The sequence below is a fragment of the Rousettus aegyptiacus genome, unplaced genomic scaffold (assembly GCF_014176215.1).
Source record: "Rousettus aegyptiacus isolate mRouAeg1 unplaced genomic scaffold, mRouAeg1.p scaffold_m13_p_9, whole genome shotgun sequence".
In the NCBI taxonomy this organism is placed as follows: Eukaryota; Metazoa; Chordata; class Mammalia; order Chiroptera; family Pteropodidae; genus Rousettus; species Rousettus aegyptiacus.
Window position 1 is genome coordinate 72,608,095 of NW_023416312.1, and position 21,108 is coordinate 72,629,202.

The 21,108-nt window shown below is 34.5% G+C and overlaps 1 protein-coding gene across 3 annotated transcripts in view; it reads left to right on the top strand.

Annotated features, from left to right (window-relative positions):
- Positions 1-21,108, top strand: part of WDR44 (WD repeat domain 44) — a 185,690-nt gene that overhangs the window by 60,540 nt on the left and 104,042 nt on the right. For all 3 annotated transcript variants that reach the window (XR_001594393.2, XM_016124437.2, XM_036226847.1), the window contains 7 exons: positions 4,033-4,146; positions 7,468-7,590; positions 10,227-10,418; positions 10,626-10,727; positions 10,943-11,058; positions 13,250-13,377; positions 14,488-14,610. Coding sequence is in view for 2 of the 3 variants with exons in the window: in XM_016124437.2 (XP_015979923.1) it covers positions 4,033-4,146; positions 7,468-7,590; positions 10,227-10,418; positions 10,626-10,727; positions 10,943-11,058; positions 13,250-13,377; positions 14,488-14,610 (898 nt within the window). In the remaining variant the exon portion in view is untranslated. The remainder of the gene's footprint in view (positions 1-4,032; positions 4,147-7,467; positions 7,591-10,226; positions 10,419-10,625; positions 10,728-10,942; positions 11,059-13,249; positions 13,378-14,487; positions 14,611-21,108) is intronic.

The window sequence follows — 21,108 nt, forward strand, 5'->3', positions numbered from 1 at the left end:
CTTTGCTAAGTGCATGTCATGTCTCATCCCATTTAACCCCACAATAGTCCTGATGCTGTTGTGAGATACTATTAAGAACTCTGTTTTACCGATGAAGAAAAGAAGGCTTAGAGATGTTAAGTCACTCACCAAATTCACACAGTTGATAGTGTCAGAAGTAGAAGGCAGCTCTCATCTGCCTCTAGAGCTTATGCTCTAACTATAATTATCCACTAGTTGACATCTTGAGGTCTAACACTATGTATTCATTTAGTCCACAGATATTTATTGAGTGTCTACCATGTATTAATCACTGCTCTAAGAATTGGAGATATAGTAGTGAGCAAAAGACACAAATATCTATTGTTATTAAGTTTAAATTCTAGTGGTCGGAGACAGAGAAACAAAATAAATAAATTTTGTAATATATTAGAAAGTGATAAATTTCATAGACAAAATAAAGCAGATAGAGTGGAGGAGTGACAGGATAAATAAAGTGGACAAACAAAGCTTCACCAAGAGGTTGTCATTTGAGCAAAATCCGAAGGAGGTGAGGCAGTGATCATTATGGCTATCTGAAGAAAGTTCCAAGTTGAGTGAACAGCAAGTGGAATTGCTATAAGGCAGGAGTTCTGGTGTATTCAAAAAAACAGCATTGAGGCATGGTTAGCTGGAGCCAATGAGTGACAGGAAGAGTAATAGAAAGTTAAGTCACAGAGGTGTGGATGGGGCAGTCTTAACATGTAGGCCATTGTAATAACTTTGGCTATTATTCTAAGAAATACAGAAGATAATGGAGGGTTTTTGAACAGAGAATGGCATAATCTGGCATATAAAAGACTCCTTCTGGCTTTTAAATACTGAGAATAGATTATAAATAAGAAATATCATTTATTTTGGTATCTCAGGTAACTAACACAGTATCCTGTAAGTGCTAATAAATATCAAAAGGCTTATAAGTTTTCATAGCAGTCTAACTTTAAAATGACATTTTTAGATAATCAAGATATTCGAGTATGAATTAGATGTTAGATGATACCAATTGTATTTTAGGTGTGATAATGGCATGATGGTTATATTTAAAAGAGGGCTTATTAGTTGGAGATACAGATAGAGTATTTACTGATAAAATCAATGGTGTTCAAGGCTTGTTTTACATGTTCCAGCAAAAGTAAGCAGATATATAAAAGTAGGAGGATTTGATTTAAAAAAAAAAAAAGATGAGTAAAATGTTGACGTTCATTAAAGCAGATAATGGGTGCATGGGGTTCATTATACTAATTATTATGTCATTCTACTTCTGTGTATGTTTAAAATGTCCATAATAAAAGTTTTATATAATTGTGTTTACATAAATATATATGTTTCTTTAGAGATATAAGTATCCCTAGATATAGATATCTATTTAAAGAGGTATATAAATTAGATAAAATATATAACTTCTTTTTAGTAATTCTACCTTTAAAAAACTATTATAAAAAATGATCAGATATGCCCAAAATGTAAGTAAAAGGATTCTCATCTTAGTGTTCTCATAATAGCTAAAATTTGAACAGGCTAAATTTTTAACAGTTTGAAAATAAAAACCATGGTATAATCCGTACAATAGAATATTATTCTGTCCTTAGATTGTTTTCAAAATCTATTTGACATTAAAAAATATTCAAAATAAAATATTACATGCGAAAAGCAGAATGGAAAATTGGATACAGTGTTATCCAAATTTTGACTAAAAACATCTATAAATATTTATAGATAAAAAAAAACTTAAAGGAAATACACTAAATTATTACTAGTAGTTATCTCTAGGTAGTAGGATTTTAGGTCGTTTTTATTTGATTCTTTATACTTTTGTATTTCTAATTTTTTTTAACGAACTTACCTGCTTTTATTAAAATAAACAACAGAGGATACTAAAGAAGTCTTAGGTTTAAACCTTTCGATCCAGTAATACCCTTTATAGTAGGATAAAAAAATAATCAAATAGGAATAAAGATTCATGTTCCAGAGTAGTCATTAAATTGTTGTTTATATTAGCAAAAAAAAATTTGAAATGTCTAAATGACCAACATCTTAGAGAATGATTAAATTATAGCACGTCCTTTACAGCTAGTAAATATTTTCCAAGAGTGAAATAAGGAAAACACTCATGACATAATAAAAAGGAAGATACATGTGTATAATATGATTTCAATTATGTTTTTTAAAAATGAAACGTTGAAGATGGTCAAAATGTTAGCAGATTATGAGTGGTTTTAATTTTAGTTTTTCTACTTTCTATGCTTTCTGAATTGTCTACACTGACTTTGTAATTAGAAAAACATTAAGTATTTTGGAAAGTAAGGTAGAGTAGAAAGAAAAGAAAATGGATGTTTCAAGAGGAAAAAAAGATCTGGAATCACTATTAGAGGAAATATGCTAAGGAGTTAATGAAATGTAAATGATTATTAAAGAAAAAACTGAATTTGATCATATGGGGCAGGCCTGTTTAGTGTCATGTCTTCCAACAGTGTCCACTGGACTGGCAGCAAAATTAGAAGAAGTAGCTGTGGTGATCTAGGATTAGTAGTGCTTGGCAAAAAGTCAGGGCATTTGTCGTCTCCACAGTGGATGTGAAGATGTTTTTATAAACCGTAAAGTCCTATACAAATAATAGCGGCAGTTTTTAATCTATCCTCATGGCCGCTGACCTAGTTCAGGCCTCCATTATTCTAACTTAAACTTACCGACCGCTCCTTCTGCCTCCACTTTCTCTCTCCAAATCACCTTTTACACTGTTGCCCTGCATTCTCTTTGTAAAGCACTGGTCAGATCATGTTAGTTTTCTTTTCAGAAACCCATGTTGGCTCTCCATTGCATTAGAATGTCTGAACTTTTAAGGCACAAATTCATGGTTCTTTATGATTTGATCTCAAAGTGCCTTTCCATCTTAATCCCCTACTATATCTCCATGTACTTCTTTCTTCATCCTCATCATCCTACCTACTCTTCCCTAAATATGCAAGGCTTAGCTATCACTCCGTATTTTTGTTCATGCTGTATCCTCTAAAACATTCAAGAAACAATCTCTGAACTTGAAGTTAGACAACTTGCATTTCTGCTGTTTATAGGTGGCTGTGTGACCTTTAATATGTTATTTTAACCTCTTTGAGCCTCAGTTTTTTTCTTAATTTCTTCATCTTCATAATATTAATACCTACGTCACAGAGTTTTTCGGATTCATTCAGATAATGAATACAAAAGCATGTTGTAAACTAAATGTACGGCACACAAGAATGGCATTATTTTCTACCTACCTCTGTCAGGATGCTTTTGACTTCAAATAACAGAAATCCAACTGAAAATGGCTTAAACAATGAGAATGCAAGTCTGGAGGTAAGGAGGTTCCAGGGTGAGCTAATTCAGCAGCTCGGTAGTGTCATCATGGACACAGGGTCCAACCATCCTCTTGCTTTGCCATTCTTTATCCGTTGCTCTCTTGAGTTGATTCCCCTCACGGTCCTACAGTGGTTGCTGCACTCTCAGGTGTTAACATGCAGATTATAATGTTCAGAGACAGGAAATAGGAAGATCCCTTTGGATATGACCCTTTTTTAAAAATGAGGAAATCTTTCTAGAGCCTTCCCTGTTCCCTCCCACCCCAATAAACTCTCCTTCATGTCTAATTGATAAAAATTGTAGCACATGCACATGCCTAAACTAAGCATCAGTGGGAAAGAGAATGGGCTCGTCTTGATGAGCTTAGGCAGCTCATGACCACTCCCTTGTGCTGGCTCCTACCTCTCCTAAAGGAATGGATGCTCAAAAAAGGACAAAGTGGAGGCTCTGTTAGGAAGGAAAAAGACTGGTGGCACACTGTCTTCAGGGATAACACTAGTTTGTGTTGTAGGTAGAGAGGTGAAGGGGTGATTAGTAGATTAAGCATAAATAGGAGTTTGTTTTTGGTCGGTCAAGATTTCAGTCATCATTACACAATGATGAGAGAGCAGATGGAGTGAAAAGAGTATGAAGCTTTTGTTTTGCTAATTTTAACATTTGTCTTTGTCTAAATAGGTATGTAGTGGAGCTGATGAAGACCCTGATGATAAAAATGCACCTTTTCGACAACGGCCATTTTGCAAATATAAAGGACATACTGCTGATCTCCTTGATCTTTCATGGTCTAAAGTAAGAAATTCATATTTGAATTGTGTGTTAATTCTATGTAACTATGACTTTAGGATAAAAACAAATGTTTTATTTATATGATTGTCACACTGTCGAGTGAATGTTCATATATATATTGTTGGAATTATCTACAACTTAATCAAAGTTAAAAAAGAAATGTCAGGCTAATAAAAAATGTTTACTTTATATTACTTAAAAGCATCTATTTGTATCTGCGTACTCTACCTTTTGCCTCTTTTTTAAAGTAATTTTGCAAAGTGTCCTCAGCAAAATAGATGTGACTTCAACTATAGAGATGAAGTCCAGTCTATCTTACCAAGACTGCTTTGGGGCTAATCTGATGAAATTATCAATTTAGGTTTAACAATTATATTCTACAAATCAATGCTAAATCTTCATTTTGTGATTCTTTTTTATCTTAGAGCAAAATTATTTCAGAAGTAGAGCAGCTGTTTTGCCACTGATGAAATGTTTCCACAGTCTTGTGAAACTTAAAGAGATATTTTAAATTCGATTTAAGGTTTTTGAAGTAAGAAGCAGTTTTTGGAATTTTTGTATACCTTACACTTTCTTTGTATTAAAATTTTTCAGTAAGCAGAATCTAAAATATGTTAGAATTTGGGGGGAAGGAGTAATATTTAAAAGCCTTAAATTGAGATGTCAGCTAGGTTAACAAAATATTATCAGTGATACTAGTGATGCCCATATATTTTAACTATGTTGGAAGAACCTCACGAACCACAAAAATACTGCTAGTCAGGTTTTCTCTGAGCTCCAGCTTTGAATCACTCTACTTATTAATTGCTGCTCCTGTCATACTTATTTACATGTTTTGGATGCTTTTCATAACCCATCTATCATAATGTCTTTCTCTAAATTTCTGGAACAAGCTCAGGCCTCACCTGGTAGTCTGGTTTTCAGCTGAGCCCTAATTATGTCTTTGTATTCCTTCCCTACCCTGGGTGAAATCTCACTGAATTGTCAGAAAAGGGAAATTTAAAGTGTCCTTAACTTGATAATCATGTTCATCTGGGGCAAGAAGTATAAAACACATAATTAGGTATCTTGTGCTTATTTTACTTTCTTAAAGCAAACCAATATTTTTCTGAAATGTCACACTAACTGGAATAAATTAGATCTCCATTGACCACTGTATCAGTCAGGTTCTCCAGAGTAACAGAACCAAGAGGATATACATGAATAAGGTGGGGGGCAGGCAAATTTGAAATCCGTTGGGCAGGAGTCACAGTGGAGTCTTAAGGTGGAATTTCCTCTCCAGGAAACCTGTTTTTGTTCTTAAGGCCCTCGTCTGTCTGTATGCTTTTTCTTAAACTCTTTTTCACTTAAGTATTGACCTATGTACATTTCTAGGTCTTGTTTGCAGCAAGATTCTAAGTCCCTTTCTTGAGAGTAGGGACCAGATCTTATTTTACTATTGTTTCTCTTCAGTATCTAGCACAATGGATGTTCATAGTGGGTTTTCTGTTTGTTGAAGACTTATTTTGTACCAGGTAACAAGAATTGCCTTGTTAATTCTTACAGTAATAACCCTGTGAAATAGACGATCTTTCATTTTGTAGATTAGAAGACTGGGCCTCTGACCCATCCAACATCACAAAACTACTTATTGTTGGAACTTAGATTTGAATATAATTTCTTTGACTCCCAAGATCATGCTTAGTCTAAGAAAACTATTTAATTTCACTTATTTAAGAAGTATTTATTCAACAGAAAACTCTTGGCATATTAGAAGAAATCTTAACATGTCTTTAGCATCTTCACTTTTAGGGATGTCTTTATATTTCTTTCATATGCTTAAAACAACGGACTATTGCAAGAATTGAATAAAGTTAATTTTAATGAACAGCAAACCATAGATTTAGTTTTTAAATAGTTGTGATTAATCAACAGGAAATAGAAGAAAACTGCACGTACTCATCAAAACTTTTCTGGAACTCAGTAAATCTTGAAAATAAAAATAATTGTTATTAGATATTTCAGAAGTTATTATAAATCTTTCAAAATTTGGGGTTTTTCTGGGTTTTTTTTGCTTTTTAAACTATTTTAAATTTGTTTTTTTTTATTTTCAAAATTCTGTTTTTTAATTGTAAGGTACACCATCTATTTAAAATCAGATATACCACATAAAATGTATACTTTCTAAACTAGCCCACATAGCATACTTGTATCAGTACAATTATATTTCCAAATCATTATTTATGCTGTCTTTTTATATTTAAAAATATGATTATTTTATTGCTTTAAGTAAATGGCAAAACGTCTTGTTGTTTTCCATAACATGTGTTCTACTTAAGCACTCTGCAAAATGTGTAGTGATTAGAGCCTAAACAAGAATCCAGACTACCTACTCTGCCACTGACAAGCTGTGTAGTCTTAGACAAATTATTTAACCTCCCTCCCTTAGTGTTCTCATTTGTAGAAGGGCATAATAATATACCTACCTCAGAGAGTTGTTTTTTTAGTCCTGAGAACAACATTTAACACATTGTAAGTACTCGAGCAATATAATCACTCCTTCTGTTTGTTTAGCACGTTTACACATACCAAAGAATATTAGGGTCTCATTTGGGTTTCCTATTTCAGTATATCTCATAGTTCTTCTTTAAAAAGATTCCACTTAGAAATTAAAGAGCTCCTGCCAGCTGGATGCTTTTGGCAGATAGACATTTGGTTCCTGGGTGACGGGCCATCACACAATGCCTAAATCAGTTATAGTATGTTCTTCTAGCTTTGAAAATTCTATGTTCTATTCTGAGAGATTTGACAAGTTCTATTCTCTAATTTTCTTGCCTACAGTGTGACAGGTGCACAATAACTTTTCATTTCTATGCTGCATTATAGGGTAATCTTTTTTAAGCTGTTTTAAGTGACAGTTAGGGAATCCATGTGAGTTAAAATTCACCAGTGTTGTCAATATGAAAATATCTGAAGTGACAGTCAAATGAACAAATGCCTTATATTCATATCTAAGTTCCATTTTTGCAAGTTATAACCACTATGGCACACCTTAGTCTTCTGTTGGTGCCTGGCAGATTTCTGTTGACATAGACTATAAGATTCATTCTTATTCCAGTATAGGTAATGTGAAAAAGTCTTAGAATCAAAGAAATATGCTGTTTAACTGTTTCAGAAAAAAATGGGATCTTCCAAGTGAATTAGATAATCTTTTGCTCTTCCTGATGCGGCATATAACAATACTAGTAACAAAACTATTGAGGTATGTAAAACCAAAAGTTCACTTTTATTGTATAAGTAGTTTTTTATATGGTGATAAAATAATCAATGATAATTTTTCCGTAGAACTACTTTCTGCTTTCTTCTTCGATGGATAAAACAGTCAGGTTATGGCATATTTCCAGAAGAGAATGCCTTTGCTGTTTTCAGCATATAGATTTTGTCACTGCCATAGCTTTCCATCCAAGAGTAAGTAATTATTTATATATTTTTTTGTCATACTATAAGGAAGATGAGGGAATCAGGTTTCTCTGGAGGGTAATTGGACTACAGAAAAAAATTAACAGCCATATAGTTAAGGACAGTTTAATGTAGTCTTTAGTTTTGCTTTCAAAATAAGAAAGGAAATAAATATTCTGCTAATCTGCATTAGAAAAACTAGAAATGCTGTATTCTAAATATAATAGTGAAAAGTCATCCCAAATCTTTAAAAAGATATACAGGGTATAAATAAAGTATCGTATTAAAGATGTGAGATATTGGAGATGATGAAAAAAGAGAAGACAACAGGTGGATAAATGAGAAAGGGAAGCATATATACAGGAATTGTCCTGGGAGGGTTCGGAAGGGGAAGAGACAAAGGAAACTTTTGAAAGAGGCAAAGTCCAAAAGGTATTACAAGATAATGCTGACTTCCTATAAATGTCTAGAAACATCGTTAATCTTGAGATCCCTTCTTATTCATTTTCAATGTAAAAAAATCCTTTAATATATTTTGTCTGGAAAGAAAGTATGCCATATGATTTCAACCAAAGGAGAAAAAAGTGTACTATCATGGAATTGCAGACCTATCTTATGTCCTTGTAAGATAGAGCCACCAAATACATAAGGTTAAGTTAGTTTTAGTTGTTTGCAATTATAAGTACAGGGAAGTCACATGTTGCTTCTAGTCCACTGGCTAGGTTACAATATGTGGAGGACTTAAGCTGACCCTAGTTGATGTATGATTACACTTGCAATCATGTCCTTTCCTCTATGTTTAACATGCCTTTTTAATGCAGCGTTAAAATTATATTCATATTTCTTCCTCTTTTTCCTTAGAGTAAGAGAGAAGAATCACCTCGCCCCTGCCCATGTAATTACTCTCCCTGGGCATTCCTATAACATAGGCAGCAATCATTCTGAACCCTTAGAAGACTTGATTAAGAACTTTTGAAAATTAAAGATGTTTAATCTACGTTAATACCTTATCAGTTTTAACCATTAAGCCTTTCAAGGCTTCTTTCTCAGTAACTAACATCCATACTGGTCACCCCAGATTGCAGTAAAAGGAAGGATTTGCCACTGTTAATAACTGTGAGCAAAATCCTTACCTCTACCTCTACGTCTTTTATATTTTTTAAAAAATTAATGTCATCACATATTTAACTCCCTTTCACCCCATTTACCTTCCTCCTCCCCCACACCCTCTGGTAACTTCTACCTCTATTTTGACTATAATGTGTCAAAGTCAAAAGAGAAAGGTTGTACTTCTATTTGGTTTTATTTTGGAAACTGAAAAGCCTTATTTCTAAAAATTCTCCAGAGAGTTTTTAAAGAGGTTTAGGGAAGAATGAGGTGATGTTGACATTTTCTTAGAAATTGTGACTATTAAATGTTATCTGGAAGGAAGATGGCAGAGTTGTAAAAGAAATAGCAAAATAGAAATACATACACATACTTTATGTATGTATGTATATAAATAAAATTATGAATTCTAAGACCAAGAGGAAGTATTTTTACTTGTTTAGCTTTTCTACTGGTAAACAGTGAGTCAGGCCTACATTACCATAGCCACAAAATGCCCATCCTGTGAAGATTTATCTTTGACAGGCTTCAGGAGTGGGTAAGGAGAATAATCTTGAGCATCCCAATTATTTTATCTTTAATTCTTATGTTACCAAAAATTAGACCAGCTTAATGGTAGGCCTGGTTTAGTTTAGAGCAGAATTTTTCAGCCTTGACACTATTGACATTTTGGGCTGGATAATTCTGTCACCAAGGAAGGGAAGGCTGTCCTGTGCATTGCAGGATGTTTAACAACATCCATGGCCTCTTACCCACTAGATGTCAGTAGCACCTCCACCTCTCAGTTGTAACCATCAAAAATGTCTCCAGACATTGCTGGATGTTCCTTATGGGGCCAAATTGTACCCAATTGAGAACCCCTGGTTTGAGATTGAAAATTTGATTGAGAATTTGATTAGTGAAGCAAGTCTCTGCTGACATGGTATCAGAGTTCCAAAAATTGACTAGTCTTGTAGGCATTACTGTTTTATCCAACTGTTAGATATGTCCCAGAGAAGACTATGGACAAATGCATCATTATAGGATGTTTTTTCCCAAAGCATGTTCCTCAGAGGTTCTAGATCTGCCATATGTAATTCTATATCTGACCCCTTACTAACTCTCTACAAAAAAAGTCTGTGGTTGAACAAGCTGGAAAACACTACCTGCTTTATCCCTCTATTGGAGGTACAGAATGCATGTTAACTGAGAATCTTGTTAAATTTTCTGTAACCCAGAATTTCTCAAACTTACTTGATCATGGAACCCTTCTCCTACACAATATGCACTCCAACACATTCTCCATTAACATCCATACTTCGGGAAAAGCAGTTTAAGGATATGATAAACTAATCAGAATGTCATCCCTTCAAAATGAATCCTGAGGGTTCTAATTGCTATTTTTAGTGAATAAAATAATGCTTACTTGAAGAATACTTTAATACTCTTTTAAATGAGGTCTGCATATTTTAAACATTTCTAATAAACTTAATGTGTTGATTTGTTACTGAGTTTTTCTTTATGTGGTGAGAAAACATTCTCTTTTGTCACATTTTTAGGATGACAGGTATTTTCTAAGTGGATCATTGGATGGAAAGCTCCGCCTTTGGAACATACCTGACAAAAAAGTGGCTTTGTGGAATGAAGTAGATGGTCAAACAAAATTGATCACAGCTGCAAATTTCTGTCAGAATGGCAAATATGCAGTGATTGGAACATACGATGGCAGATGTATTTTCTATGATACAGAGGTAAATGACTCTCTTGTATAAATTACATAATTGAATACTTAGTAAAACATTTTCTTGTTTTTAGATAAGTTGATATATCCTTTCTGCACTTTAACTGCCTTATCTAAATTGTGGCAAATAATACCATGGGTGTCTGTGAGTTGGATTAGATGATGTTTGAGGTTCCTTCTAATTCTGATCTCTTTTAAATTTGTGCTATCTTTTTAGCATTTGAAATACCACACACAAATACACGTTCGATCTACCAGAGGGCGCAACAAGGTTGGAAGAAAAATTACCGGCATTGAGCCATTACCTGGAGAAAATAAGGTACTAAGTATTCAAAACCATCTCTCTCCACACTATATGTAGACTCCTGAAAGTTAATTCTTAATATCTTGGCTAAGAATATATTCCCTCTCCTGTGGGATACTGCTTTTTCTAGTTTAGAGGTATATTCTATACGTGTATACACACCCTTTTTAAAACTATAGCTTAGATTATGAAAGATTATATTTTTAACTTGTCCCTTGATTTATTTTTAGATACTGGTAACTTCAAATGACTCCAGAATCAGACTATATGATCTTAGAGATTTGTCACTGTCCATGAAGTATAAGGGTTATGTCAACAGCAGCAGCCAGATCAAAGCAAGTTTCAGGTAAATTGGCAATGAGAAATTCCCAAAAGAGATAGAACATTTTTCCCCTACTCCCATTGTCCATTAATCTAGGCTTTATGTCTATATGATATTTTTAGTTTCTTTGCACTTTTACATACAACTGGTATCTCATGTTATCATATAATACTTACCTTATTCACCTTTATGGTAGATAGAGTTAGAATTGACCCTATTCTGCAGGTGAAAAAACCAAGACTTAGAAAATTAATTTGCCTAAAATCACACACTGGTTGGTGCGGAGCTAGGATTCAAAGACTCCCAGCTCCAAAATTTGTGCTTTTATACTTTTATGTAAGAATTTTAATAGGGGGTTTACCACCCAACCCACTCATGGTCTTGATCCTTATAGGTACAGAAGCTAATAAAGCATTTTAACACCCTAAAGTACAGTGTTCTCTATTTACTCCTTTATATGTCATCATTATTTGAACCCTTAGGGGTCTGGAGCCTCTCTTGAATTACCTGCCTCTTCTTTATAGCTCTCTTTCTTGAAACCCTTTTCTTATCAGTTCTCCTTTCTTTAATTACTTAGTACAGGAGTCCTTCCTCCCCCTTAATCTGTGGTTCTGCTTTTTCCAAGGTTTCCATTATCCATGGTCAACCACAGTCCAAAAATAGTAAATGAAAAATTTTAGAAATAATTAATTTATAAGTTACAAGGTGCATGCCATTCAGGGTAGCATGATGAAATCTTATGCTGTCCCACTCAAGACATGAACCATGTTTTTGCCCAGCATTTCCATGTTATATGTATACTACAATAAGATATTTTGAGAAAAGGAAAGACCACATTCACATAACTTTTATTACAATATGTTGTTATAATTATTTCATTCTATTGTTGTTAATCTCTTGCTATGCCTAATGTATGAATTAAACTTTGTCATAGTTATGTATAGTCATGCGTCTCTTAACAATAGGGATACATTCTGAGAAATGCATTGTTAGGTGATTTTCTCGTTGTGGGAACATCATGGAGTGTACTTATGCTATCCTAGATGGTACAGCCCACTACACACCTAGGCCGGATGGTATGACCTGTTGCTCCTAGGCTACAAACCTGTGCAGCATGTTACTGTACTAAATACTGTAGGCAGTTGTAACACAATGATAAGTATGTGTGTATCTAAACATAAAAAAGATAAAGCAAAAATACAGTATAAAGGATAAAAATGGTAACCTGTATAAGGCACTTCCATCAGTGGAGCTTGCAGGACTGAAAACTGCTCTGTGTGAGTCAGTGAGTGAGTGTGAAGGCCTAAGTTGTTACTATACACTACTGTAGACTTTCTACACACTGTACACTTAGGTTACATTAAATTTATAAACATGAGATTAATTAAACACAAGAGAAAATGATGCAGTCAAGAGACTCGGTAAACTTGTGATATAAGAGGCCGCTGCCAGTGTAATACAGCATACTGTTTTATAGCAAACTTTTTTTATAAGTGGAAAGAGTACACTCTAAAATTACGATAAAACGTATAGTATAGTAAATATATAAACCAGTAACATGGTTATTTATTATCACTTTTAAGTATTAGGTATTGTGCATAATCGTGTGTGCTATATTTTCATATGACTGGCAGCACAGTAGGTTTGTTTATACCAGCCTCACCACACACGTGAATAATGCATTGCACTAACACATTATAACAGCTACAACATTACGAGACAAAAGGAAATTTTCAGCTCCATTATAATCTTATGGGACCACTGTCGTATATGCAGTACATTGTTTACCAAATATCGTTATGTGGCTCATGACTGTATGTATAGGAAAAAACAATATATAGAGTGTTTATTACTGTCCGTGGTTTCACACATCCATTGGGAATCTTGGAATGTATCCCCCATGGATAATGGGGAACTACTGTAATTGATCATTTAATTGGGAAAATACTCTGCTTCTTTCTTTCCTCTCTTATGGATGAGTTCTCCCAGCGTGGGTTAACCACAATGGCACAGTAACCTAGAGCTTTGATGAAAATACTAATGCTTCTGCCCTGCCCCCCCCCCCCCACTGGCCACATGGTCAGAATTTCAGCAAGCTCTCCTGGGTGTTTTCTTAGGTATTTTAAAGTAGAAAGCCCTGATAGAGGGAAACCTAAAAAAAAAAAAAAAAACTTTGAGTTTTCGGGGTTTTTTTCCCTTTCTTCCCCAAATTCAGCCATGATTTCAGTTACCTCGTTAGTGGCTCAGAAGATAAGTATGTTTATATCTGGAGTACTTACCATGACCTAAGCAAATTCACTTCAGTCAGGAGAGATCGTAATGACTTCTGGGAAGGTATTAAAGGTAAGTAAATGACTACTTTGGTTTGTCTTTTTTTTAGTGAATAAAGTTAAAGTGGAGATGTACCAGAAGGGAATTTGTATAGACATTATTTCAGAGAGACTTTGGCAGTTAGAACTGCTTTTGCTTTGTATTCGGCTTTGCTGGATTTTTTTTTTTTTTTTGCTTTTTTAAAACTTTATTTCATTATTACTTTCAAGTATATAGTACCTTGATTCGACATTTATATAGTTTATACAATGATCCCCCTAATTGCTCTTTCTCTCTTCTGGCTCTCCACCTAGTCATTACATTAATGCTAACTGCATTCCTTATGCTGTGCTCCCCATCCCTGTGACCGTCTATCAACTACTACTTTGTACTTCTTTAACCTTTCATCCTTTTCTCCCAGCCCCCCAAGCCCTCTCCCCTCTGACTGTCACCAGATTGTCCTCTATATTTGTGAGTCTGTTTTCAGTTTGGTACTTCTTTTTGTCCTTTAGATTCTGCATACAAGTGAAATCATATGGTATTATCTTTCTCTGTCGTATTTCACTCAGCATAATAACATCTAAGTCCATCCATGTCATTCATTGCAAGTGGTAGGATTTCATTCTTTTAATGGCTGAGTAATATTCAATTGTATATATGAACCATAACTTCTTTATCCATTCATCTGTTGATGGGCATTTAGGTTGCTCCCATATCTTGGTTATTGTAAATTGTGCTACCATGACCATAGGGGTGCATAGATCTTTATGAATTATTGTTTTGGTTTTCTTTGGATAAATACCCAGAAATGCAATTGCTAGGTCAATAGGTATATCCATTTTTAATTTTTTTGAGAAACCTCCAGACCGTTTTCCATAGTGGCTGTACCAATTTACAATCTCACTTGTTGGAATTTTTTTACCAAGGAAGAACTTGTCCAAAATTTGAGAACTCATGAAATCTCAGAACTTGTATGTGGCATTTAAAAAAATAGTTTAGAGTTTTAAATAGTTCTTAGTTACTTGTTAGTTTTAAAATATATTTCCATGTAACATACGCTATTATATTATTTGCATATTAAACTCTTGTCTTGATGTTGAGAATCAATTTTATTAGTTATCTTGAAGTAAATTTTTTCTCCAGCACATAATGCAGTTGTTACATCAGCCATCTTTGCTCCAAACCCAAGTTTGATGTTGTCTTTGGATATGCACTCTGAAAAATCAGAAGGTGAAGATGCTGAAGCTTTGGATACCATGTCTTCTGGTAGGTACTCAAATTTTATTTGTACTACATTTTTTTCTAGTTACCTTTTAGTAGCCTTATTGACCTAGTATTAGGCAATATGAGGTTTTCATGAGTATGAAGAGTATTTTTTGTTTACAGCATAATGATTGTCAGTCATATCCATTTCTGAACGTTTCAGTAACATAGTTCTTGCAAGTTTTCTTCTTTTAAATTCACCTGGAAATTAAACATGAAAAATTTGGAAGTTCATAATTTTTTTAAGGGCAGTCATTCTCCTCGGAGAAATGCAAACAAGGCATACAAATACAAAATTTATTATGTGTCTCTTCTACTAGACTGTAATTTCTGTGAGGACAGAGACTTTACATGTCTTTGTTGTGGTGCCAGTACATAGCATGGTGCTTGCCTACATATAGTAGTTTCTTTTTTATTATTATTAAGTTTATTGGGGTAACATTGGTTAATACAAATATATAATTTTCAGGTGCACATTATACTTTGACATCTGTATAATCCATTGTGTGTTTACCACCCAAAGTCTAGTTTCCTTCAGCTCCCATATATTTGATCCCCTATATACACTTCACCTTCTCCCTACCCCTCCCTATATTTGACCCCCTTTAACCCTTTATCTCCTCCCTGCTCCCTGACCCCCTCCCTTCTGGTAACCACTAGTCTATAGTCCATGTCCATGAATTTCTGTTTGTTTGTCCTGTTCATTTTTTGCTTTTAGGTTTATATCTCACATATAAGTGATATCATGTGATTTTCAACTCTTTCTATCTGGCTTATTTTGCTTAGCATGATTGTCTCGAGGTCCATCCATGTTGTAGCAAATGACAGTATTTCATCTCTTCTTATGGCTGAGTAATATTCCATGTATATATGTACCACAGCTTCTTTAGCCAATCATCTATTGTATGACACTTCAGTTGCTTCCATGTCCTGGTCACTCTGAATAATGCTGCTGTGAAAATCAATATGCAAATATCTTTTCGAATATGAGTTTTCAAGTCTTTGGGGTAAATACCCAGTAGAGGGATTGCTGGATCATATGGTAGATCAATTCTTAGTTTTTTGAGGAACCTCCATCCTGTTTTCCATAGTGGCTGTACAATTTACAGTTCCACCAGCAGTGTATGAGGGTTGCTTTTACTCCGCATCCTCTGCAACATTTGTTATTCCATGTCCTGTTGATTATAGCCATTCTCACGTGTATGACATGGTATGTCATTGTGGTTTTGATTTTCATTTCCCTAATAGCTAGTGATGTTGAGCATCTTTTCATATATTTGTTGGCCATTTGTATGCCCTCTAGGGAGAAGTGTCTGTTCAGGCCCTGTGCCCATTTTTTGATTGGATCATTGGTTTTGTTGTTGTTATTGGGTCATATGAGTTCTTTGTATATTTCAGATATTAGGCCCTTATTGGAGGCATTACTTGCAAATATATTTTCCCATTCGGATGGCTCTCTCTTTACCTTCTTGATAGTTTCTTTTGCTGAGCAGAAGCTCTTTAGTTTGATGCATCCTATTCATTTATTTTAGCTTTTACTTTCCTTGCTTTTGAGGTCAAATTCATAAAATCCCCTTTAAGACCAAGGTCCTTGAGTTTAGCACTTATGTTTTTTTTTTTCTATGCAAACATCCATTTTGAGTTAATTTTGGTGTGTGGTGATAGACAACAGTATAGTTTTATTCTTTTGTAGGTGGCTTTCCCAGCACCATTTATTGAAGAGGCTTTCCTTTCTCCAATGTATGTTTTTTGCTTTTTTGTGAAAAATTATTTGCCCATATAAATATGGGTTTACTTCTGCACTCTCGATTCTGTTCCACTGGTCCGTGTATCTGTTTTGCTACCAATTCATGCCATTTTTATCATTGTCGCTTTGTATTATAATTTGAAGTTGGGCATAGTGTTGCCTGCAGGCTTGTTCTTTTTTCTCAGCATGGCTTTGGCAATTTGGGGTCTTTGGTGCTTCCATATGAATCTGATGATTTTTTTTGTTCTATTTCTTTTAAAAATGCCGATGGGATTTTGATGGGGATTGCATTAAATCTGTATGATACTTTAGGTAATAAGGTCATTTTAACTATATTGATTTTTCCAGTCCAAGAGCACAGAATATCTTTCATTTTCTGTGCATCTTCTTAGATTTCTTTTAATAGGCTCTTGTAGTTTTCATTATATAGGTCCTTCACATATTTTGTTAGATTTATTACTAGGTATTTTCTTCTTTTTGTTACAATTGCAAAAGAAATTTTTTTCTCACTTTTTTGTCTGATGCTTCATTATTAGATTATAGGAACGTTCTGAGTTTTGAACATTAATTTTGTATCCAGAGACTTTACTGTATTTGATTATTGTTTCTAGTAGTGTTCTTGTGGAGTCTTTGGTGATTTCTATATTGAAAATTATGTCATCTGCAAACAGGGACAGTTCGACTTCTTTGTTTCCTATTTGGATGCCTTTTACATCTTTCTCTTGTTCGATTGCATGCACTAGGACCTCCAGTGTTATGTTGAATAATATTGATGATAGTGGTTAGCTTTGCCTTGTTCCTGATCTTAGAGGGAAAGTTTTTAGTTTTTCACCATTAAGTATAATGTTGACTGAGGGTTTCTCATATATGGCCTTTTTTATGTTAATGTACTTTCCTTCTATTACCGATTTTAAGTGTTTTGATCATAAATGGATGCTATATTTTGTTGAAGGCTTTTTATCCATCTACTGATATGATCATATGATTCTTATTTTTTAATTTGTTTATGTGGTATATCTCATTAGTCAATTTGCATATGTTGAACCATCCCTATGCCTTTGGGATGAAGCCCACTTGATTGTGGTGTATAATGTTTTTAATATGTGACTGTATTCGATTCGCTAGTATCGTATTTAGGATTTTTGCATCTGTGTTCATGAGCAATATTAGTCTGTAGTTTTCTTTTTTGTGTTATCATTACCAGGTTTTGGTATCAGAGTAATATGAGCCTCCTAAAATGAATTGGGAAGTATTGCCTCCTCTTCGATTTTATGGAAGAGTTTGAGGAGAATAAGTACTAAATCTTCTTTGAATGTTTGATAGAATTCACTGGTGAAGGCATCATCTAGTCCTGGACTTTTACTTTTTGGTAGGTTTTTGTTGATTGTTTCAATTTCCATACTGCTAATTGGTCTATTTAGATTTTCCAGTTCTTCTTGATTCAGTCTTGGAAAGTTGTATTTTTCTAAGTACTGGTCCACTTCTTCTAGGTTATTAAATTTGGTGTTATATACTTTTTCATAGTATTCTTGTATGATCCTTTGTATTTCTGCAATGTCTGTCATCATTTCTCCCTTTTCCTCCCTGATTTTGTTTATTCGTGCCCTTTCTTTTTTTTTTTCTTTAGTGAGTCTAGCCAGGATTTTGTCAATTTTATTAACCTTCTCAAAGAACCACCTCTTTGTTGCATTTATTTTTCCTATTTTTTGTTTGTTTGCTTTCATTTATTTCTGCTCTAATTTTGATTATTTCTTTCCTTCTACTGACTGAGGCCTCATTTGTTCTTTTCTAGTTTTTTTTTAAGATGAAACCTTAGGTTGTTTATTTGGGCTCATTTTTGTTTTTGGAGATAGGCCTGTAATGATATGAACTTTCCTATTATGTCTTATGACCACTTTTGCCATGTCTCAAAAGTTTTGATATGTTCTACTATCATTATGAATCGTTTCTATGTATCTCTTGATCTCTCTTTTTATTTCTTCTGTGACCCAGTTCTTCTTCAGTAGCATGTTGTTTAATCTCCATGTAGTTGTGCTTCTTTCTGCTTGCTTTGTGCAGTTGATCTCTAGTTTCAAAGCATTATGATCAGAGAATATGGTTGGTATGAGTTCAGCCCTCTTATATTTGTTGAGGCTGTCTCTGTGTCCCAGTATGTGTTCAATTGTTGACAATGTTCCATGTGCACTAGAGAAGAATGTATAAGCAGCTGTTTGGGGATGGAAGGCTCTGTAAATGTCAATTATGTCCAGTTGGTCAAATGTATCATTTAAGGATATTATTTCCTTAATGATTTTCTGTTCGAATGATCTGTCTATATTTGACAGTGGGTTATTTAGGTCCCCTGCTACGATAGTATTTTGGTCTGTTTCTCCCTTTACTTTTGTTACTAATTGCTTCACATATTTCGGGGCTCCCTGATTGGGAATATAGATATTAAGAAGTATCTGTCTTCTTGGTGCATGATTCCCTTTATCATTATGAAGTATCTGTCAGTATCTTTCTTTACCTTTTTTATTTTGAAGTCTATTTTGTCTGATGCTAATACCGCTACTCCCGCCTTCCTCTGAATGCCATATGCTTCAAATATCATTTTTCACCCTTTCATTTTGAGTCTATATTTGTCTTTGGAGCTCAGATGTGTCTCCTGGAGGCAACATATATATGGTTAGGTTTTCTTTTTTGATCCATTCTGCAACTCTGTGTTTTTTTTGTTGGTGAGTTCAGTCCATTTACATTTAGATTGATTATCGAAATCTGAGTTCTTATAGCCATTTTATCTTTTGCTTTCCGATAGCTCAGTATTTCCATTGCTTCCTTGTCCATGTGTTTCTGTTTTCTTTTCTGGATGGCTTCTGTGGCTTTTGCCATGGGTCCTCTTTGTTTTATGTTATATATACTTCAGTTCTGAATCTTCTGTGTGTGGTTACCATTTGGATCTTTGAATCCTCCCCTTGCCAGTCATTGTTGTCTCAGTTTTTCCCTCTGTATGCTAAATGTTCATTACTATCTTGCTATAGCAATTCTCTTTTTATTATTTAAGATTATAATGCCCTGTTCTTAGTAAGAGTTGCACTCTTCTGCTTTTCTTTACCCGATAGTCATTTACTCCTAATTATGTATCGTTTTTGTCATTTTGTTTTGGTGAGCTGAACCATTTCAATATTTCCTGTATTGCAGGCCTTGTGGAGATTTTCCTCCTTTTTTGTGTCTGGAAAGGTCTTTATTTCTCCTTAATATCTAAAGGAGATCTTAGCTGGTTACATTATTCTCAGCCGATAGTTCCTTTCACTTAATAGTTTGAATATTTGATTCTTCTTCTTTCTGGCTTGTAAGTTTTGCATTGAGAATTCCGAGGGTAATCTAATTGGTTTTCCTTTATAAGTTACCATTTTCTTCTCCCTAGCTGCCCTGAGAATTCTGTCTTTTTCATTGATTTTCGATAATTTTAATACAATTATTGGTTAAGGCCTTTTTGGGTTGAAATAATTGGGTGTTCTATTGACTTCTTGAATTCCAGGCTCCAGCTTATTCCTTAGAATTGGGACTTTCTCATCAACTATTTGTCTGAAAATGCTTTCTATTCCCTTCTTTTCCTCACCTTCAATATTGCCCATTGTTTTTATGTTTCCTCTCCTGATGGTATCGCTTGTTCTTGAATTTACCTTTCATTATTATCCTTCTTCATTTTCTCTCTTCTTTCTGATTTATTTCTAGAGTCTGTCTTTGATATCACTAATATTTTCCTCCATTTTGTTGACTTTGTTTCCCAAGCTTGCTATTTCATTTTTCAACTCTTGTGGTTTGTTTTTTACATCCAGAGAATCTATTCTGTTCTTTTGAAAGTTTCTATCTCCTTGCTCTGCTCATCTAGTTTTTCAAATTCCTGAAATTTTTGATATGACTCATTTCAGAACTCACTGAGTTTTTCAGAAGTACCATCCTGAATTCTCTGTCATTTTAATTCCTGTGTCTGTAAGCTTATTTTCAGGAGTTTTTTCTCTTTCTGAGATACTTTGTCACCTTGGTTGTTCATGGTGTTTAATGGACTATTTCTGCACCTGGGCATTAACGGAAATGTATTCTGCTTTTTTTTTTTCCAGAAATATGTATTATGTAAAGATCTCTCTTTAGCCTGCTACAAAGAAGGTGCTTTTCTTTTGGTTTCCAGTAGGTGGCATCTAAGCCTCTTGGATACCTGCTTTATATAAAGCCTTAATAATTACTTTTTATTTTCTCGTAGATATTTAATCATGCTCACTACTCTCAGTCTCACTCTCTGTCAGTATTAGCGACAGTTTCGGTAGCGTTTGTTCAGATTCCCCTGGGGCTCTGTGATGATTGGTCTCAGAGGATCTGTGGTTTGGGGCCTGCAATTCAACATCAGTTTTTCAGCTGTGGCCGGTAAAAATCAACTGTTGTTTTTCTGCCATCCCGCTTCTCTGCTTTCTGCCCTGATTACTGGACCCTGCCGCTGGCAGCTGCGGGGGGCTCACCGCTTTCTCAGGCAGGGATATTCAGGTTACTCACTGCTCCTTCTCCCCTTCCTCTCCCCTTCCAGAGAGCTCCTGTAGCTAAGAGATGCATCTTCTTTATTTCTCCCAGTCCACTGCCCAACACCCGGGGTTCTGACCTGTGGTAGCTCTTATGCGCAGATCCCACATTCAGACATGCTGGTGTGCAGTTTGTGTATTTGTCTGTGTTTTTTTTTATTAGTTATAGATGTTCAGCTTATTGTTATTCCAAAGGGAGAGATC